The sequence below is a fragment of the Salvelinus namaycush genome, unplaced genomic scaffold (genome assembly GCF_016432855.1).
Source record: "Salvelinus namaycush isolate Seneca unplaced genomic scaffold, SaNama_1.0 Scaffold596, whole genome shotgun sequence".
Taxonomy (NCBI): Eukaryota; Metazoa; Chordata; class Actinopteri; order Salmoniformes; family Salmonidae; genus Salvelinus; species Salvelinus namaycush.
In genome coordinates this window covers 70,503-91,516 of record NW_024061304.1, presented here as the reverse complement: position 1 = coordinate 91,516, position 21,014 = coordinate 70,503, and the positions used below count along the sequence as shown (strand labels likewise).

At 43.4% G+C, this 21,014-nt stretch overlaps 1 protein-coding gene across 1 annotated transcript in view; it reads right to left on the bottom strand.

The window, feature by feature from the left end:
• LOC120041966 (alpha/beta hydrolase domain-containing protein 17C) overlaps positions 1-21,014 on the bottom strand; it is a 50,980-nt gene that overhangs the window by 10,228 nt on the left and 19,738 nt on the right. Inside the window, exon 2 of the mRNA XM_038986841.1 lies at positions 5,360-5,539. Coding sequence (XP_038842769.1) covers positions 5,360-5,539 — 180 coding nt within the window. The remainder of the gene's footprint in view (positions 1-5,359; positions 5,540-21,014) is intronic.

Genomic DNA, 21,014 nt, shown 5'->3' with positions numbered 1-21,014 from the left:
TCTATTCATAGCAAGGTGGAGGTGGTGCAAAGGGAGAACCAAGAACTTAAAGAAACCTTGCTTGATGTACAGTGTCGATCAATGCGGAACAATCTCATATTCTCAGAGATACCGGAGAATGACAACAGCAGAGGCTGTGAGGACACAGTCCGACACTTTATGTCAACTCAACTAAAACTGCCCACTGATGTTGTGCGTAATGCCACATTCTCCAGAGTCCATAGAATAGGTAAGGTCTCTGGAAATAGGCCACGGGCTATTATTGCATGTTTTGACAAATTTAAGCAAAAGGACATGACAAAGAACATGGGGAGAGAACTCAAAAACACTGATTTTGGAATGAATGATCACTTCCCCACTGAGATCAAAGGAGAAAAAAACTATATCCCATCATGAAGGAAAAGCGTTGCCTGAATCAACGAGTCTCCATGGTGATGGATAAACTTTATATCAACGGGCAATTGTATCAGGACTCTAGAGTAACTCCCTGACTATTTTCATTTAATGTTCAAATGTGAGTTTGTGTGTTGTAGTGTATCATGGCAACTTCAACTAAAACGAATACATGCTCTATTGATCTCCACTTGATAAGGAAAGAGCTGCATATAGCTCAGGTTAATGTATGTAGCCTTCCTAACAAAATACACAAGGTTTTTTAACTTGGTCAACATAAATAATATTCATATTTTGGCTTGGACCGAAACGCATTTTGATGCATCTGTAAATGATGGGCAAATTAACATTCAAGGATATAGTCTACTGAGAAGGGACAGGAATAGTGGGGGTGTAGCACTGTATATTCAGAATCATATACCTTTTAAGAGGAGGGATGGACCTTAATGTATGTCAAATAGAGGCACTATGGGCTCAAGTACATCTGCCTCACCAGGCACCCATATTGGTAGGATGTGTGTATAGACCTCCTAGCTCTAAGGTGTCCTATTTGGATGACTTATGCACTGGGTTTGACCAGGCCACAGATAGCAACAGAGATGTATTTATCTTGGGTGATTTTAATATAAATTGGAAGGAGCACAATAATTTGAATAGAACAAAATTGATGAGATATGCCAAGAACTGTGGTTTGAAACAAATGGTTAATGATACTACAAGATCTTCAATTAAGTTGGGTCACCGTTCAGACACATGCATTGATCTGATTTTCTGTAATATACCATTGCAATGCTTGAAAGCCAGATCAATGCCAGTGGGCTGGACAGACCATAATATTGTGACCATAACCATGAACACCAAGGTTCCAAAGAAACCCCCTAGGATTATGGTCAAAATACATTTTAAAACATTTAATCATGAGCTATTTCTAAATGATTTGGCTGGTGTACCCTGGGAGCTGATTTATCTAGAGGATGATTTAAATCACGCTACAGAATGTTTTATTGATTTGCTCACTGAGGTAATGGACCATCATGCCCCTATAAGAAAGAGTATAGTTGGTGCCCGTCCATCTCCATGGATTGATGATGAACTGGGTGAGGCTTTTTCTCAAAGAAATATGGCAAAAGTCTTCGCAGCCAAGTCAAAATTAGAAATTGATGAACAGAATTATAGAACACTACGTAATTATGCAGTTAAATTGAATCGAAAGAAAAGTTATTTTACAACAATGCTTTTATTGATTGTAAAAATGATTCTAAAAAGGTATGGAACACAGTTAAGGGCTTACCTTATCTCATCATGCTCATCTAGTGTGGAGGTTGACGGGAGAATAATAACAAAACCAGTTGATATTGCCAATCATTTTGCAGATTTTTTTACAAATAAAATAAAATTACTGAGCAACAATGTAAACATACATTCTTCCAAACAAGCTATTGTCCAATGGATTGATTATCATATTATGAGCAACAAGATCTGCTCTTTTAGTCTGCAAATGGTGTCAGTGGAGGTGGTGTTAAACCTATTGAAGTCATTACCTGATGGTAAATCTACAGGTTATGATCTTATGGACAATTGTTTTGTTTCGCTATGCTGCTCCCCAGATTGCAGTTCCACTGAGATACATATTTAATTGGTCACTGGAAAAGGGGATGTTTGCAAATGTATGGAAGCATGCGAAACTGTGTCCTATTCCGAAAGACTGCAAAGAACCCATTACTCCTGCCAATAGTCGACCAATTAGTCTACCCCCTACAGTCAGTAAGATATTGGAGGGTATTGTGAGTAGACAAATGTGGGACTACATGGAAAAGAATGATCTGATTTCAGCCAATCAGCATGCTTATCACAAAAACAATTCCATTGGTTGACATGACTGACCAGTGGCTCAATGCTATGGATAATGGCAAGTTTGTGGGTGTACTATTTTTAGATTTCAGTGCAGCATTTGATTTAGTGGATCATGAAATAATTTTGACAAAATTAATGCATTATGTTTTTAAGGAGGTAGCATTGAATTGGGTACAGTCATATCTAACTGACAAGAAACAGTCCACCTATATCAATGGTTCATTTTCTTCCCCTCATGTGTTAAACGGTGGAATACCGCAGGGCAGCTGCCTTGGGCCACTTCTTTATTTAATACACTGCTCAAAAAAATAAAGGGAACACTAAAATAACACATCCTAGATCTGAATGAATGAAATATTCTTATTAAATACTTTTTTCTTTACATAGTTGAATGTGCTGACAACAAAATCACACAAAAATGATCAATGGAAATCTAATTTATCAACCCATGGAGGTCTGGATTTGGAGTCACACTCAAAATTAAAGTGGAAAACCACACTACAGGCTGATCCAACTTTGATGTAATGTCCTTAAAACAAGTCAAAATGAGGCTCAGTAGTGTGTGTGGACTCCACGTGCCTGTATGACCTCCCTACAATGCCTGGGCATGCTCCTGATGAGGTAGCGGATGGTCTCCTGAGGGATCTCCTCCCAGACCTGGACTAAAGCATCCGCCAACTCCTGGACAGTCTGTGGTGCAACGTGGCGTTGGTGGATGGAGCGAGACATGATGTCCCAGATGTGCTCAATTGGATTCAGGTCTGGGGAACGGGCGGGCCAGTCCATAGCATCAATGCCTTCCTCTTGCAGGAACTGCTGACACACTCCAGCCACATGAGGTCTAGCATTGTCTTGCATTAGGAGGAACCCAGGGCCAACCGCACCAGCATATGGTCTCACAAGGGGTCTGAGGATCTCATCTCGGTACCTAATGGCAGTCAGGCTACCTCTGGCGAGCACATGGAGGGCTGTGCGGCCCCCAAAGAAATGCCACCCCACACCATGACTGACCCACCGCCAAATCGGTCATGCTGGAGGATGTTGCAGGCAGCAGAACGTTCTCCACGGCGTCTCCAGACTCTGTCACGTGCTCAGTGTGAACCTGCTTTCATTTGTGAAGAGCACAGGGCGCCAGTGGCGAATTTGCCAATCTTGGTGTTCTCTGGCAAATGCCAAACGTCCTGCATGGTGTTGGGCTGTAAGCACAACCCCCACCTGTGGACGTCGGGCCCTCATACCACCCTCATGGAGTCTGTTTCTGACCGTTTGAGCAGACACATGCACATTTGTGGCCTGCTGGAGGTCATTTTGCAGGGCTCTGGCAGTGCTCCTCCTGCTCCTCCTTGCACAAAGGCAGAGGTAGCGGTCCTGCTGCTGGGTTGTTGCCCTCCTCCACGTCTCCTGATGTACTGGCCTGACTCCTGGTAGCGCCTCCATGCTCTGGACACTACGCTGACAGACACAGCAAACCTTCTTGCCACAGCTCGCATTGATGTGCCATCCTGGATGAGCTGCACTACCTGAGCCACTTGTGTGGGTTGTAGACTCCGTCTCATGCTACCACTAGAGTGAAAGCACCGCCAGCATTCAAAAGTGACCAAAACATCAGCCAGGAAGCATAGGAACTGAGAAGTGGTCTGTGGTCACCACCTGCAGAACCACTCCTTTATTGGGGGTGTCTTGCTAATTGCCTATAATTTCCACCTTTTGTCTATTCCATTTACACAACAGCATGTGAAATTTATTGTCAATCAGTGTTGCTTCCTAAGTGGACAGTTTGATTTCACAGAAGTGTGATTGACTTGGAGTTACATTGTTTTGTTTAAGTGTTCCCTTTATTTTTTTGAGCAGTGTATATACCAACGACCTTCCCTATGCCTTAGTTGAAACTCAAGCTACTATATTTGCAGATGATACTACAATTTATGCAGCAAGACAATCGGTTCAACAGGCTTTACAAGGAGATTTGGAGAATATTAGGGAGTGGGTTTGCCAAAACAAACTTGTTTTAAACACCAAGAAAACCATAGTTATGTTGGTCTGTTCAACTAGGAAAAGGCCAAAACAGCATGGGATACAATTAAGTATGGGAGGAGTACAAATTGAAGAAGTGGCAGAAATCAAACTATTGGGAGTGCAGCTAGACAACTGCTTATCATGGTCGTCTCAAATAACTAATCTATGTAAAACAAAGTATTAAAACAGCATGCATAATCAGAAGGATAGCTAAATATTTACCAGGACAAATTCTTCAGCAAATAACACAAGCATTAATTGAGAGTCAGGTGAACTACTGTTCTGTGGTCTGGGGAAATGCATCATCAAGTGAAGTTAGGAGGCTGCAGAATGCACAGAACAAAGCAGCAAGGATTGTTTTAAGGTGGAGATGTGGTTCTTCTGTTGGAGTCATGCTCAATGTTCTTGGTTGGTCATCAATCGACAAAATAATTGGAAAAAACATGCTTATTTTATTTCATAATATACATAATTTAAAACGGCCAAGTTCTATTCACAACGGTATTCAGTTGGTAAGAGACAGACATTCCGTAAATACTAGGAATAGATTGTCTACCATCTATGCGTTATCCAGACAGAAAAGAAATAGGCAAAATAACATTTCGATTTAGAGCAATAAAGAAATGGAATAAATTAACTGAGCAAACTAGAAACCTTTCAATATATACATTTAAACATTATTTTAAAACAATTTAAATATAATACATAAAAATGTTGTGGGACTATAGTAGATGAAGAATCAATATTCTTTAGATTGAGTATTTATTGGGTCATTATGTATGTTTGTAATAGTGTGTTATATGTGAAAATGTGTTCATATTATAAATTGTATTTTAATGTATAAGGACTCTTGGAAGATTAGTCCAAATGAGGACTAAAAGAGATCCAAATCAAATCAAATCAGCACCCTGCAGGAGAGAGATAACACTACCTACCCAAAATCCGGGCTGTGGCACATGGCTGTATTTCAACTGTCAGTCAGTCAAAGACAACAGGCCAGGAAAGCTAACACATCCAACATCCCATCCCTCTGTCCCTAGACTCCATCTACTTCCACCGACCCACTACTACCCCATCTCACCCCATAATAACCCACCTGGGGAAGGCGTCGAAGCAGTAGGTCTTGCGCGTGTCAGGGAAGGCCACTCGCAGGCCGGACATAAGAGGTGAGTGCAGGATGACGGCGGCACACTCGTAGCGCGCTGCCAGATCCACCGTGGGTACCGTGCCGATGCTCTGGCCATACAGGATGATGTTCTCTGGGGCCACTCCATACCTGGAGAGAGGGGTTAGGCGAGAGATTAGGAGAGAGGGGTTAGAAGAGAGAAGATGGGGGGAATAGACAGAACGAGTTGTGGACAAGGAGATGAAGGAAAGGGGGTGATAAAAAAAGGAAAGAAACAAAATAAGGTTAATATATCAGACCCAGACTACCACCGTCATCATCCGCCTAGGAGATATCTGACCCAGACTACCACCATCATCATCCTCCTAGGAGATATCTGACCCAGACGACCACCATCATCATCCGCCTAGGAAATATCTGACCCAGACTACCACCGTCATCATCCTCCGAGAAGATATCTGACCTAGACTACCACCGTCATCCTCGTCCTAGGAGATATCTGACCCAGACTACTACCGTCCTCATCCTCCTAGGAGATATCTGACCCAGACTACTACCGTCATCATCCTCCTAGGAAATATCTGACCCAGACTACTACAGTAATCCTCCTCCTAGGAGATATCTGACCCAGACTACTACCGTCATCATCCTCCTAGGAGATATCTGACCCAGACTACTACCGTCCTCATCCTCCTAGGAGATATCTGACCCAGACTACTACCGTCCTCATCCTCCTAGGAGATATCTGACCCAGACTACTACAGTCATCCTCCTCCTAGGAGATATCTGACCCAGACTACTACCGTCATCATCCTCCTAGGAAATATCTGACCCAGACTACTACCGTCATCATCCTCCTAGGAGATATCTGACCCAGACTACTACCGTCCTCATCCTCCTAGGAGATATCTGACCCAGACTACTACAGTCATCCTCCTCCTAGGAGATATCTGACCCAGACTACCACCGTCATCATCCTCCGAGAAGATATCTGACCCAGACTACTACCGTCATCATCCTCCTAGGAGATATCTGACCCAGACTACCACCGTCATCATCCTCCTAGGAGATATCTGACCCAGACTACTAACGTCATCATCCTCCTAGGAAATATCTGACCCAGACTAATACCGTCATCATCCTCCTAGGAAATATCTGACCCAGACTAATACCGTCATCATCCTCCTAGGAAATATCTGACCCAGACTACTACCGTCATCATCCTCCTAGGAGATATCTGACCCAGACTACTACCGTCATCATCCTCCTAGGAAATATCTGACCCAGACTACTACCGTAATCATGCTCCTAGGAGATATCTGACCCAGACTACTACAGTCATCATCCTCCTAGGAGATATCTGACCCAGTCTACTACCGTCATCATCCTCCTAGAAGATATCTGACCCAGACTACTACCGTCATCATCCTCCTAGGAAATATCTGACCCAGACTACTACCGTCATCATCCTCCTAGGAGATATCTGACCTAGACTACCACCGTCATCATCCTCCTAGGAAATATCTGACCCAGACTACTACAGTCATCCTCCTCCTAGGAGATATCTGACCCAGACTACTACAGTCATCCTCCTCCTAGGAGATATCTGACCCAGACTACCACCGTCATCATCCTCCTAGGAAATATCTGACCCAGACTACTACAGTCATCCTCCTCCTAGGAGATATCTGACCCAGACTACCACCGTCATCATCCTCCTAGGAGATATCTGACCCAGACTACTACCGTCATCATCCTCCTAGGAAATATCTGACCCAGACTAATACCGTCATCATCCTCCTAGGAAATATCTGACCCAGACTAATACCGTCATCATCCTCCTAGGAAATATCTGACCCAGACTACTACCGTCATCATCCTCCTAGGAGATATCTGACCCAGACTACTACCGTCATCATCCTCCTAGGAAATATCTGACCCAGACTAATACCGTCATCATCCTCCTAGGAAATATCTGACCCAGACTACTACCGTCATCATCCTCCTAGGAGATATCTGACCCAGACTACTACCGTCATCATCCTCCTAGGAGATATCTGACCCAGACTACTACCGTCATCATCCTCCTAGGAGATATCTGACCCAGACTACTACCGTCATCATCCTCCTAGGAGATATCTGACCCAGACTACTACCGTCATCATCCTCCTAGGAGATATCTGACCCAGACTACTACAGTCATCCTCCTCCTAGGAGATATCTGACCTAGACTACCACCGTCATCATCCTCCTAGGAAATATCTGACCCAGACTACTACAGTCATCCTCCTCCTAGGAGATATCTGACCCAGACTACTACAGTCATCCTCCTCCTAGGAGATATCTGACCCAGACTACCACCGTCATCATCCTCCTAGGAAATATCTGACCCAGACTACTACAGTCATCCTCCTCCTAGGAGATATCTGACCCAGACTACCACCGTCATCTTCCTCCTAGGAGATATCTGACCCAGACTACTACAGTCACCCTCCTCCTAGGAGATATCTGACCCAGACTACCACCGTCATCATCCTCCTAGGAGATATCTGACCCAGACTACCACCGTCATCATCCTCCTAGGAAATATCTGACCCAGACTACTACAGTCATCCTCCTCCTAGGAGATATCTGACCCAGACTACCACCGTCATCCTCCTCCTAGGAGATATGACCCAGACTACTACCGTCATCATCCTCCTAGGAGATATCTGACCCAGACTACCACCGTCGTCATCCTCGTCCTAGGAGATATCTGACCCAGACTACTACCGTCATCATCCTCCTAGGAAATATCTGACCCAGACTACTACCGTCATCATCCTTCCAGGAGATATCTGACCCAGACTACTACCGTCATCATCCTCCTAGGAGATATCTGACCCAGACTACTACAGTAATCCTCCTCCTAGGAGATATCTGACCCAGACTACTACAGTCATCATCCTCCTCGGAGATATCTGACCCAGACTACCACCGTTGTCATCCTCCTAGGAGATATCTGACCCAGACTACTACAGTCCTCCTCCTCCTCCTAGGAGATATCTGACCCAGACTACCACCATCATCATCCGCCTAGGAGATATCTGACCCAGACTACTACCGTCATCATCCTCCTAGGAGATATCTGACCCAGACTACTACCGTCATCATCCTCCTAGGAGATATCTGACCCAGACTACTACCGTCATCATCCTCCTAGGAGATATCTGACCCAGACTACTACCGTCATCATCCTCCTAGGAGATATGACCCAGACTAATACCGTCATCATCCTCCTAGGAGATATCTGACCCAGACTACTACCGTCATCATCCTCCTAGGAAATATCTGACCCAGACTACCACCGTCGTCATCCTCCTCGGAAATATCTGACCCAGACTACTACAGTAATCCTCCTCCTAGGAGATATCTGACCCAGACTACTACAGTAATCCTCCTCCTAGGAGATATCTGACCCAGACTACCACCGTCATCATCCTCCTAGGAGATATCTGACCCAGACTACTACAGTAATCCTCCTCCTAGGAGATATCTGACCTAGACTACCACCGTCGTCCTCCTCCTAGGAGATATCTGACCCAACATGACATAACTGTACAACAAGGAGACGATACCTCCTCCTATCTAACATCACTGTACAACAAGGAGACGATATCTCCTATCTAGCATCACTGTACAACAAGGAGACGATACCTCCTCCTATCTAACATCACTGTACAACAAGGAGACGATACCTCCTCCTATCTAACATCACTGTACAACAAGGAGACGATACCTCCTCCTATCTAACATCACTGTACAACAAGGAGACGATACCTCCTCCTATCTAACATCACTGTACAACAAGGAGACGATACCTCCTATCTAACATCACTGCACAACAAGGAGACGATACCTCCTCCTATCTAACATCACTGCACAACAAGGAGACGATACCTCCTATCTAACATCACTGTACAACAAGAAGACGATACCTCCTATCTAACATCACTGCACAACAAGGAGACGATACCTCCTATCTAACATCACTGCACAACAAGGAGACGATACCTCCTATCTAACATCACTGCACAACAAGGAGACGATGCCTCCTATCTAACATCACTGTACAACAAGAAGACGATACCTCCTATCTAACATCACTGCACAACAAGGAGACGATACCTCCTATCTAACATCACTGTACAACAAGGAGACGATGCCTCCTATCTAACATCACTGCACAACAAGGAGACGATGCCTCCTATCTAACATCACTGTACAACAAGGAGACGATACCTCCTATCTAACATCACTGTACAACAAGGAGACGATACCTCCTATCTAACATCACTGTACAACAAGGAGACGATACCTCCTATCTAACATCACTGTACAACAAGGAGACGATACCTCCTATCTAACATCACTGTACAACAAGGAGACGATACCTCCTATCTAACATCACTGTACAACAAGGAGACGATATCTCCTATCTAACATCACTGTACAACAAGGAGATGATACCTCCTATCTAACAACACTGTACAACAAGGAGACGATACCTCCTATCTAACAACACTGTACAACAAGGAGACGATACCTCCTATCTAACATCACTGTACAACAAGGAGACGATATCTCCTCCTATCTAACATCACTGTACAACAAGGAGACGATATCTCCTCCTATCTAACATCACTGTACAACAAGGAGACGATACCTCCTCCTATCAAACATCACTGTAAAACAAGGAGATGATACCTCCTCCTATCAAACATCACTGTAAAACAAGGAGATGATACCTCCTATCTAACATCACTGCACAACAAGGAGACGATACCTCCTAACATCAATTCACAACAAGGAGACGATACCTCCTATCTAACATCACTGTACAACAAGGAGATGATACCTCCTATCTAACATCACTGTACAACAAGGAGACAATATCTCCTATCTAGCATCACTGTACAACAAGGAGACGATACCTCCTATCTAACATCACTGTACAACAAGGAGACGATACCTCCTATCTAGCATCACTGTACAACAAGGAGACGATATCTCCTATCTAACATCACTGTACAACAAGGAGACGATACCTCCTCCTATCTAACATCACTGTACAACAAGGAGACGATACCTCCTATCTAACATCACTGCACAACAAGGAGACGATATCTCCTCCTATCTAACATCACTGTACAACGAGACGATACCTCCTCCTATCTAACACTGCACAACAAGGAGACGATACCTCCTAACATCACTGCACAACAAGGAGACGATATCTCCTCCTATCTAACATCACTGCACAACAAGGAGACGATACCTCCTATCTAACATCACTGCACAACAAGGAGACGATACCTCCTCCTATCTAACATCACTGCACAACAAGGAGATGATACCTCCTATCTAACATCACTGTACAACAAGGAGATGATACCTCCTATCTAACATCACTGTACAACAAGGAGACGATACCTCCTATCTAACATCACTGCACAACAAGGAGATGATACCTCCTATCTAACATCACTGTACAACAAGGAGACGATACCTCCTATCTAGCATCACTGTACAACAAGGAGACGATATCTCCTCCTATCTAGCATCACTGTACAACAAGGAGACGATATCTCCTATCTAGCATCACTGAACAACAAGGAGACAATATCTCCTATCTAGCATCACTGTACAACAAGGAGACGATACCTCCTATCTAGCATCACTGTACAACAAGGAGACAATATCTCCTATCTAGCATCACTGTACAACAAGGAGACGATACCTCCTATCTAGCATCACTGTACAACAAGGAGACGATATCTCCTATCTAACATCACTGTACAACAAGGATACGATACCTCCTCCTATCTAACATCACTGTACAACAAGGAGACGATACCTCCTATCTAGCATCACTGTACAACAAGGAGACGATACCTCCTATCTAGCATCACTGTACAACAAGGAGACGATATCTCCTATCTAACATCACTGTACAACAAGGATACGATACCTCCTCCTATCTAACATCACTGTACAACAAGGATACGATACCTCCTCCTATCTAACATCACTGTACAACAAGGAGATGATACATCCTAACATCACTGTACAACAAAGAGATGATACCTCCTATCTAACACTGCACAACAAGGAGACGATACCTCCTATCTAACATCACTGTACAACAAGGAGACGATATCTCCTATCTAACATCACTGCACAACAAGGAGACGATACCTCCTATCTAACATCACTGTACAACAAGGAGACGATACCTCCTATCTAGCATCACTGTACAACAAGGAGACGATATCTCCTATCTAGCATCACTGTACAACAAGGAGACGATATCTCCTATCTAACAACACTGTACAACAAGGAGAAGATATCTCCTCCTATCTAACATCACTGTACAACAAGGAGATGATACCTCCTATCTAACATCACTGCACAACAAGGAGACGATACCTCCTATCTAACATCACTGTACAACAAGGAGACGATATCTCCTATCTAACATCACTGCACAACAAGGAGACGATACCTCCTATCTAACATCACTGCACAACAAGGAGATGATACCTCCTATCTAACACTGTACAACAAGGAGATGATACCTCCTATCTAACACTGTACAACAAGGAGATGATACCTCCTATCTAACATCACTGTACAACAAGGAGACGATACCTCCTATCTAACATCACTGTACAACAAGGAGACGATACCTCCTATCTAGCATCACTGTACAACAAGGAGACGATATCTCCTATCTAACATCACTGCACAACAAGGAGACGATACCTCCTATCTAACATCACTGCACAACAAGGAGATGATACCTCCTATCTAACATCACTGTACAACAAGGAGATGATACCTCCTATCTAACATCACTGTACAACAAGGAGACGATACCTCCTATCTAACATCACTGTACAACAAGGAGACGATACCTCCTATCTAGCATCACTGTACAACAAGGAGACGATATCTCCTATCTAGCATCACTGTACAACAAGGAGATGATACCTCCTATCTAACATCACTGTACAACAAGGAGACGATATCTCCTCCTATCTAGCATCACTGTACAACAAGGAGACGATATCTCCTATCTAGCATCACTGAACAACAAGGAGACAATATCTCCTATCTAGCATCACTGTACAACAAGGAGACGATACCTCCTATCTAGCATCACTGTACAACAAGGAGACAATATCTCCTATCTAGCATCACTGTACAACAAGGAGACGATACCTCCTATCTAGCATCACTGTACAACAAGGAGACGATATCTCCTATCTAACATCACTGTACAACAAGGATACGATACCTCCTCCTATCTAACATCACTGTACAACAAGGAGACGATACCTCCTATCTAGCATCACTGTACAACAAGGAGACGATACCTCCTATCTAGCATCACTGTACAACAAGGAGACGATATCTCCTATCTAACATCACAGTACAACAAGGAGACGATATCTCCTCCTATCTAGCATCACTGTACAACAAGGAGACGATATCTCCGATCTAGCATCACTGAACAACAAGGAGACAATATCTCCTATCTAGCATCACTGTACAACAAGGAGACGATACCTCCTATCTAGCATCACTGTACAACAAGGAGACAATATCTCCTATCTAGCATCACTGTACAACAAGGAGACGATACCTCCTATCTAGCATCACTGTACAACAAGGAGACGATATCTCCTATCTAACATCACTGTACAACAAGGATACGATACCTCCTATCTAACATCACTGTACAACAAGGAGACGATACCTCCTATCTAGCATCACTGTACAACAAGGAGACGATACCTCCTATCTAGCATCACTGTACAACAAGGAGACGATATCTCCTATCTAACATCACTGTACAACAAGGAGACGATACCTCCTATCTAGCATCACTGCACAACAAGGAGATGATATCTCCTCCTATCTAACATCACTGTACAACAAGGAGATGATACATCCTAACATCACTGTACAACAAAGAGATGATACCTCCTCCTATCTAACACTGCACAACAAGGAGACGATACCTCCTATCTAACATCACTGTACAACAAGGAGACGATATCTCCTATCTAACATCACTGCACAACAAGGAGACGATACCTCCTATCTAACATCACTGTACAACAAGGAGACGATACCTCCTATCTAGCATCACTGTACAACAAGGAGACGATATCTCCTATCTAGCATCACTGTACAACAAGGAGACGATATCTCCTATCTAGCATCACTGTACAACAAGGAGACGATATCTCCTATCTAACAACACTGTACAACAAGGAGAAGATATCTCCTCCTATCTAACATCACTGTACAACAAGGAGATGATACCTCCTCCTATCTAACATCACTGCACAACAAGGAGACGATACCTCCTATCTAACATCACTGTACAACAAGGAGACGATATCTCCTATCTAACATCACTGCACAACAAGGAGACGATACCTCCTATCTAGCATCACTGTACAACAAGGAGACGATACCTCCTATCTAGCATCACTGTACAACAAGGAGACGATATCTCCTATCTAGCATCACTGTACAACAAGGAGAAGATATCTCCTATCTAACAACACTGTACAACAAGGAGAAGATATCTCCTCCTATCTAACATCACTGTACAACAAGGAGAAGATATCTCCTCCTATCTAACATCACTGCACAACAAGGAGACGATACCTCCTATCTAGCATCACTGTACAACAAGGAGACGATACCTCCTATCTAGCATCACTGTACAACAAGGAGACGATATCTCCTATCTAACATCACTGTACAACAAGGAGACGATACCTCCTATCTAACATCACTGTACAACAAGGAGATGATACCTCCTATCTAACATCACTGTACAACAAGGAGACGATACCTCCTATCTAACATCACTGTACAACAAGGAGATGATACCTCCTATCTAACATCACTGTACAACAAGGAGACGATACCTCCTATCAAGCATCACTGTACAACAAGGAGACGATACCTCCTATCAAGCATCACTGTACAACAAGGAGACAATATCTCCTATCTAGCATCACTGTACAACAAGGAGACGATACCTCCTATCTAGCATCACTGTACAACAAGGAGACGATATCTCCTATCTAACATCACTGTACAACAAGGAGACGATACCTCCTCCTATCTAACATCACTGTACAACAAGGAGACGATACCTCCTCCTATCTAACATCACTGTACAACAAGGAGACGATATCTCCTCCTATCTAACATCACTGTACAACAAGGAGACGATATCTCCTCCTATCTAACATCACTGTACAACAAGGAGACGATATCTCCTATCTAACATCACTGTACAACAAGGAGACGATACCTCCTATCTAACATCACTGTACAACAAGGAGACGATACCTCCTATCTAACATCACTGTACAACAAGGAGATGATACCTCCTATCTAACATCACTGTACAACAAGGAGACGATACCTCCTCCTATCTAACATCACTGCACAACAAGGAGACGATACCTCCTCCTATCTAACATCACTGCACAACAAGGAGATGATACCTCCTCCTATCTAACATCACTGCACAACAAGGAGATGATACCTCCTATCTAACATCACTGTACAACAAGGAGACGATACCTCCTCCTATCTAACATCACTGCACAACAAGGAGACGATACCTCCTATCTAACATCACTGTACAACAAGGAGATGATACCTCCTATCTAACATCACTGTACAACAAGGAGACGATACCTCCTCCTATCTAACATCACTGCACAACAAGGAGACGATACCTCCTCCTATCTAACATCACTGCACAACAAGGAGATGATACCTCCTATCTAACATCACTGCACAACAAGGAGACGATACCTCCTATCTAACATCACTGTACAACAAGGAGACGATATCTCCTATCTAACATCACTGTACAACAAGGAGATGATACCTCCTATCTAACATCACTGTACAACAAGGAGATGATACCTCCTATCTAACATCACTGCACAACAAGGAGACGATACCTCCTATCTAACATCACTGTACAACAAGGAGACGATACCTCCTATCTAACATCACTGCACAACAAGGAGATGATACCTCCTCCTATCTATCACTGCACAACAAGGAGATGATACCTCCTCCTATCTAACATCACTGCACAACAAGGAGATGATACCTCCTCCTATCTAACATCACTGTACAACAAGGAGACGATACCTCCTATCTAACATCACTGTACAACAAGGAGATGATACCTCCTCCTATCTATCACTGCACAACAAGGAGATGATACCTCCTCCTATCTAACATCACTGCACAACAAGGAGATGATACCTCCTCCTATCTATCACTGTACAACAAGGAGACGATACCTCCTCCTATCTAACATCACTGTACAACAAGGAGATGATACCTCCTATCTAGCATCACTGTACAACAAGGAGACGATATCTCCTATCTAGCATCACTGTACAACAAGGAGGCGATATCTCCTATCAAGCATCACTGTACAACAAGGAGACGATACCTCCTATCTAGCATCACTGTACAACAAGGAGACGATACCTCCTATCTAGCATCACTGTACAACAAGGAGACGATACCTCCTATCTAGCATCACTGTACAACAAGGAGACGATACCTCCTATCTAGCATCACTGTACAACAAGGAGACGATATCTCCTATCTAGCATCACTGTACAACAAGGAGACGATATCTCCTATCTAGCATCACTGTACAACAAGGAGATGATACCTCCTATCTAGCATCACTGTACAACAAGGAGACGATACCTCCTATCTAACATCACTGTACAACAAGGAGACGATACCTCCTATCTAACATCACTGTACAACAAGGAGATGATACCTCCTATCTAGCATCACTGTACAACAAGGAGACGATACCTCCTATCTAACATCACAGTACAACAAGGAGACGATACCTCCTATCTAACATCACTGTACAACAAGGAGACGATACCTCCTATCTAACATCACTGTACAACAAGGAGACGATACCTCCTATCTAACATCACTGTACAACAAGGAGACGATACCTCCTATCTAACACTGCACAACAAGGAGACGATACCTCCTATCTAACATCACTGTACAACAAGGAGACGATACCTCCTCCTATCTAGCATCACTGTACAACAAGGAGACGCTATCTCCTATCTAGCATCACTGTACAACAAGGAGACGATACCTCCTATCTAGCATCACTGTACAACAAGGAGACGATACCTCCTATCTAACATCACTGTACAACAAGGAGACGATATCTCCTATCTAACATCACTGTACAACAAGGAGATGATACCTCCTATCTAGCATCACTGTACAACAAGGAGACGATACCTCCTATCTAGCATCACTGTACAACAAGGAGACGATACCTCCTATCTAGCATCACTGCACAACAAGGAGACGATATCTCCTCCTATCTAACATCACTGTACAACAAGGAGATGATACCTCCTCCTATCTAACATCACTGTACAACAAGGAGATGATACCTCCTATCTAACATCACTGTACAACAAGGAGACGATACCTCCTATCAAGCATCACTGCACAACAAGGAGACGATACCTCCTCCTATCTAGCATCACTGTACAACAAGGAGATGATACCTCCTCCTATCTAACATCACTGTACAACAAGGAGATGATACCTCCTCCTATCTAACACTGTACAACAAGGAGATGATACCTCCTATCTAGCATCACTGTACAACAAGGAGACGATACCTCCTATCTAACATCACTGTACAACAAGGAGATGATACCTCCTCCTATCTAACATCACTGTACAACAAGGAGATGATACCTCCTCCTATCTAACACTGTACAACAAGGAGATGATACCTCCTATCTAGCATCACTGTACAACAAGGAGACGATACCTCCTATCTAACATCACTGTACAACAAGGAGATGATACCTCCTATCTAGCATCACTGTACAACAAGGAGATGATACCTCCTATCTAACATCACTGTACAACAAGGAGATGATACCTCCTCCTATCTAACACTGTACAACAAGGAGATGATACCTCCTATCTAACATCACTGTACAACAAGGAGACGATACCTCCTCCTATCTAGCATCACTGTACAACAAGGAGACGATATCTCCTATCTAGCATCACTGTACAACAAGGAGATGATACCTCCTATCTAACATCACTGTACAACAAGGAGATGATACCTCCTCCTATCTAACATCACTGTACAACAAGGAGATGATACCTCCTATCTAACATCACTGTACAACAAGGAGATGATACCTCCTATCTAGCATCACTGTACAACAAGGAGATGATACCTCCTATCTAACATCACTGTACAACAAGGAGATGATACCTCCTCCTATCTAACATCACTGTACAACAAGGAGATGATACCTCCTATCTAACATCACTGTACAACAAGGAGACGATATCTCCTATCTAACATCACTGTACAACAAGGAGATGATACCTCCTATCTAACATCACTGTACAACAAGGAGATGATACCTCCTCCTATCTAACATCACTGTACAACAACACGCCATAACAAAAAGTTTATAATGTAATACGTAAACAATGCAATATAATAATACATGCCATTTAGCAGAGGCTTTTAGCCCGACTCGACTTAGTCATGCTGGCATACATTTTATGTATGGATGGTCCCAGGAATTGAACCCACTATCTTGCAGTAGCAAGCACCATGCTCTACCAATTGAGCTACAGAGGATGTCATGAAATAAGCTTCTAGAGACTGTAATTCCTATTTACCAAACACTGATATACTTAACCCTTATCAAATCCAACTGGCAAACATCTACTCTTATCAGCACATCAGTTAGAGTTGAGATGAGTTTACACAGTGAAAGGAGAACTGTGTAGTTAAATCCAGACGTGTGTACAGAGCTATACTTATATATACACTGTATGTAGCTAAGCTACGTTGCTATATAGCTTAGTTTCCAGGCTCGTAGTGGGAGGCAGCAGGCCGAATAGGGGAGGATCATTTGTCACTAAAGCCTGGCTGCCAGTGCTGCGGCCGGGTCAGCTGTCTGCCTGGTACACTGACACACACACTTCAGGCATCAGTTCTGCCCTATAAAAACTCAAGCTAGAGCATTGAGATAAAAATAAGGGATGGATGGGTGGAGGACAGAGGTAGCGAGAGGACAGCCCTACATTTCATTCTCCCACTCCTCCTCCTCCTCCACTCTTGGCAAGCTTTCCCATGGCGAGAGCAAACCTCAGGGAACCCGATCTTCGGGGTGCTGTGTGTCAGGTATGCGGTGAAGTCTGCCGACAAAATGGAAACACATTTTATACGTGACCTAAAGGCTGGGCCTTACAAAGGTTTCGAAAGGCTAGTCCCCTTTGATGGCGAAAGTTGCCGAGGAGACAAAACAGCTGCGAACCCCGTGTGTGTGTGTGTGTGTGCGTGCGTACAAAGGCAGGCAAGGCAGAGAGGAAGGGAGTGCTGTACATCGTGTTCACTGCCCTCAACGTCACGTTCTGCTTTGTTGGGCCATTTAGAATGAACTCTGAGAACTCCAAGAAAGTGTGGAATGCATGGGGGTGAATCAAAGGCTTACACAACTCTCCACAAGCTAAGATGTAACACGCAACATGCCTTACAGTTAGGCATGGCTAAATATGTGGAAGGTGAGTAGGTGCATGTAAATTTACCCATGAAATGACGCTGTACAATTAGGCCCAGCTAAGGAGGCGGAGGGTTGAAGGAGGTGTGCGATTGGGTGTGTGTGTGTGTGTATGTGTGTTTGAGGATGTGCGCCACAGGGATTCCGTTAGCCAGTAAATGCTGGCTTTTGGACCCAAAAAATAAATGAAAAGCCGATCAAGTCAGCCAAAATGTTGCCGGCCCAATGCCTAATGCTTTTTATCAATTGATGGAAATGCCAGGCAACATGCTCTAACTTCAAAGGCAAATATACTGCATGGGTTAATGAATCCTCAGGCTGCTGGGAAATTCATGTGTGTTTCTATTTTCACTCACGCAAAAGATGTGAGGTTCCCATAAGGGACTGAGCCCGAGAGGGGATTCTTTCTCCAAAACAGAGTAAAGATGGCTTCCAGAGCGCGCTCTCTCGAAGACACAGTAACGAGGCCGATGGCTTCCAGATCGCTCCTTCTCGAAGACACAGTAACGAGGCTGATGCACATTAAGCTACTCCAAGGAGTTGGACAGTTTGGACTTCCCAACAGCAGCGGCTCACTTTGAGCAGGCAAAGGTCCGCTGCAAAAGCAAGTAAATTAGAGGCAAATTGTGTTATTCAGGCCTGGTCCTAGCAGTTCTGCTGCGGCCCTAGGCCAGATCAACATATGCCGGCCCTGTCATGTATAGTATAAAGATTTGGAATGGATTGCTATAGAGTAATGTGGATCATGAGTAATTGGTGCATTTCAGTTGAGCTTATTCAGTAGCACTTGGAAACTAAACATCGTTGCCAACTATTCACATCGGATAATTCCAATGTTGCAATCACTAGGCAGCCAACTGCAGGAAACTGAGCCGGTATCAATAAGATACCTATATTACAGGACACGAGTCACGGACCCACGATAGTTGAAATTACAATGTTTGTGTGTTTGAGAGAGGCAGCTAGAGAGAGCAAGAAGGTGAGTGAGGAAAATAGTGTAACCAAGAAATAAACACAAACAGAGGAGTTTGAATGCTTTTCAGCCATCAGCCAAGAGCGCTTTAATAACAAGATCCCGAGCCAAATCTAACTGTTCCATCCAGCAGGAAAAGTTAATGGTTTTAGCCTTAGAGGCAAGCTGCATTAGCTACAAAAAAAATGGACTTATAAATTAATAATATGGACCCACTGATTCTTAAAGAATATAAGGTAGAAATGCCTCAGGAGCTTAGTTCAACTGTCCTACCCCATCAGAACCCACAATAAGCTTTACTCCAATGTTTGTAAACAAAGTAAATGTAAAAACTAAAAACTGTATAACCTCAAAACATGGTTAAAACTAGTATTTTAATATCATGGATGGTCAGTCCTTGCATCCATAGCGCCGTCTATGAATTTGAGAGTGGTTCCATTTCTCCAGCCCCGTCCCTCAGCTTTTTAGCAAACGCTTTGTTATCGTTTCAACTGCTGATTGACGCTTTAAGTTTTATGCAGGCATTTATTAACCAGGGATGTTTAAAGGGTGAGACAAGTCCACTTCCCTTTTAATTTCCCCTGCTAAGGCATCACAGGCTGGACATCTCTGTTTGCAGACACGGCTGTTATTGTGGTCCCTAAGGCAGTGTTCTCCCAGTTCTGGAGAAAGCAACAAGGTGTACAGGATTTTGTTCCAGCCCAGTATTAACATACCATATCAGATGCCATTCTAACACCAATGTAGTGAATATTCAAGCCTAGTTGAATGAGGTATATTAGAACCGGGTTAGAAGAAAATAAAGAATGCCTGCAAACAAACCATGTGGGTCTCCAATATGAGGAATAATGACCCCTGACCTGAGTAAAGGTCAGGCATTAAGATAAACAGGTCAAAAAGTCACTGAGACACACCGAGTTGTGATTTCAGATGTGGAATTTAAAAAGACATC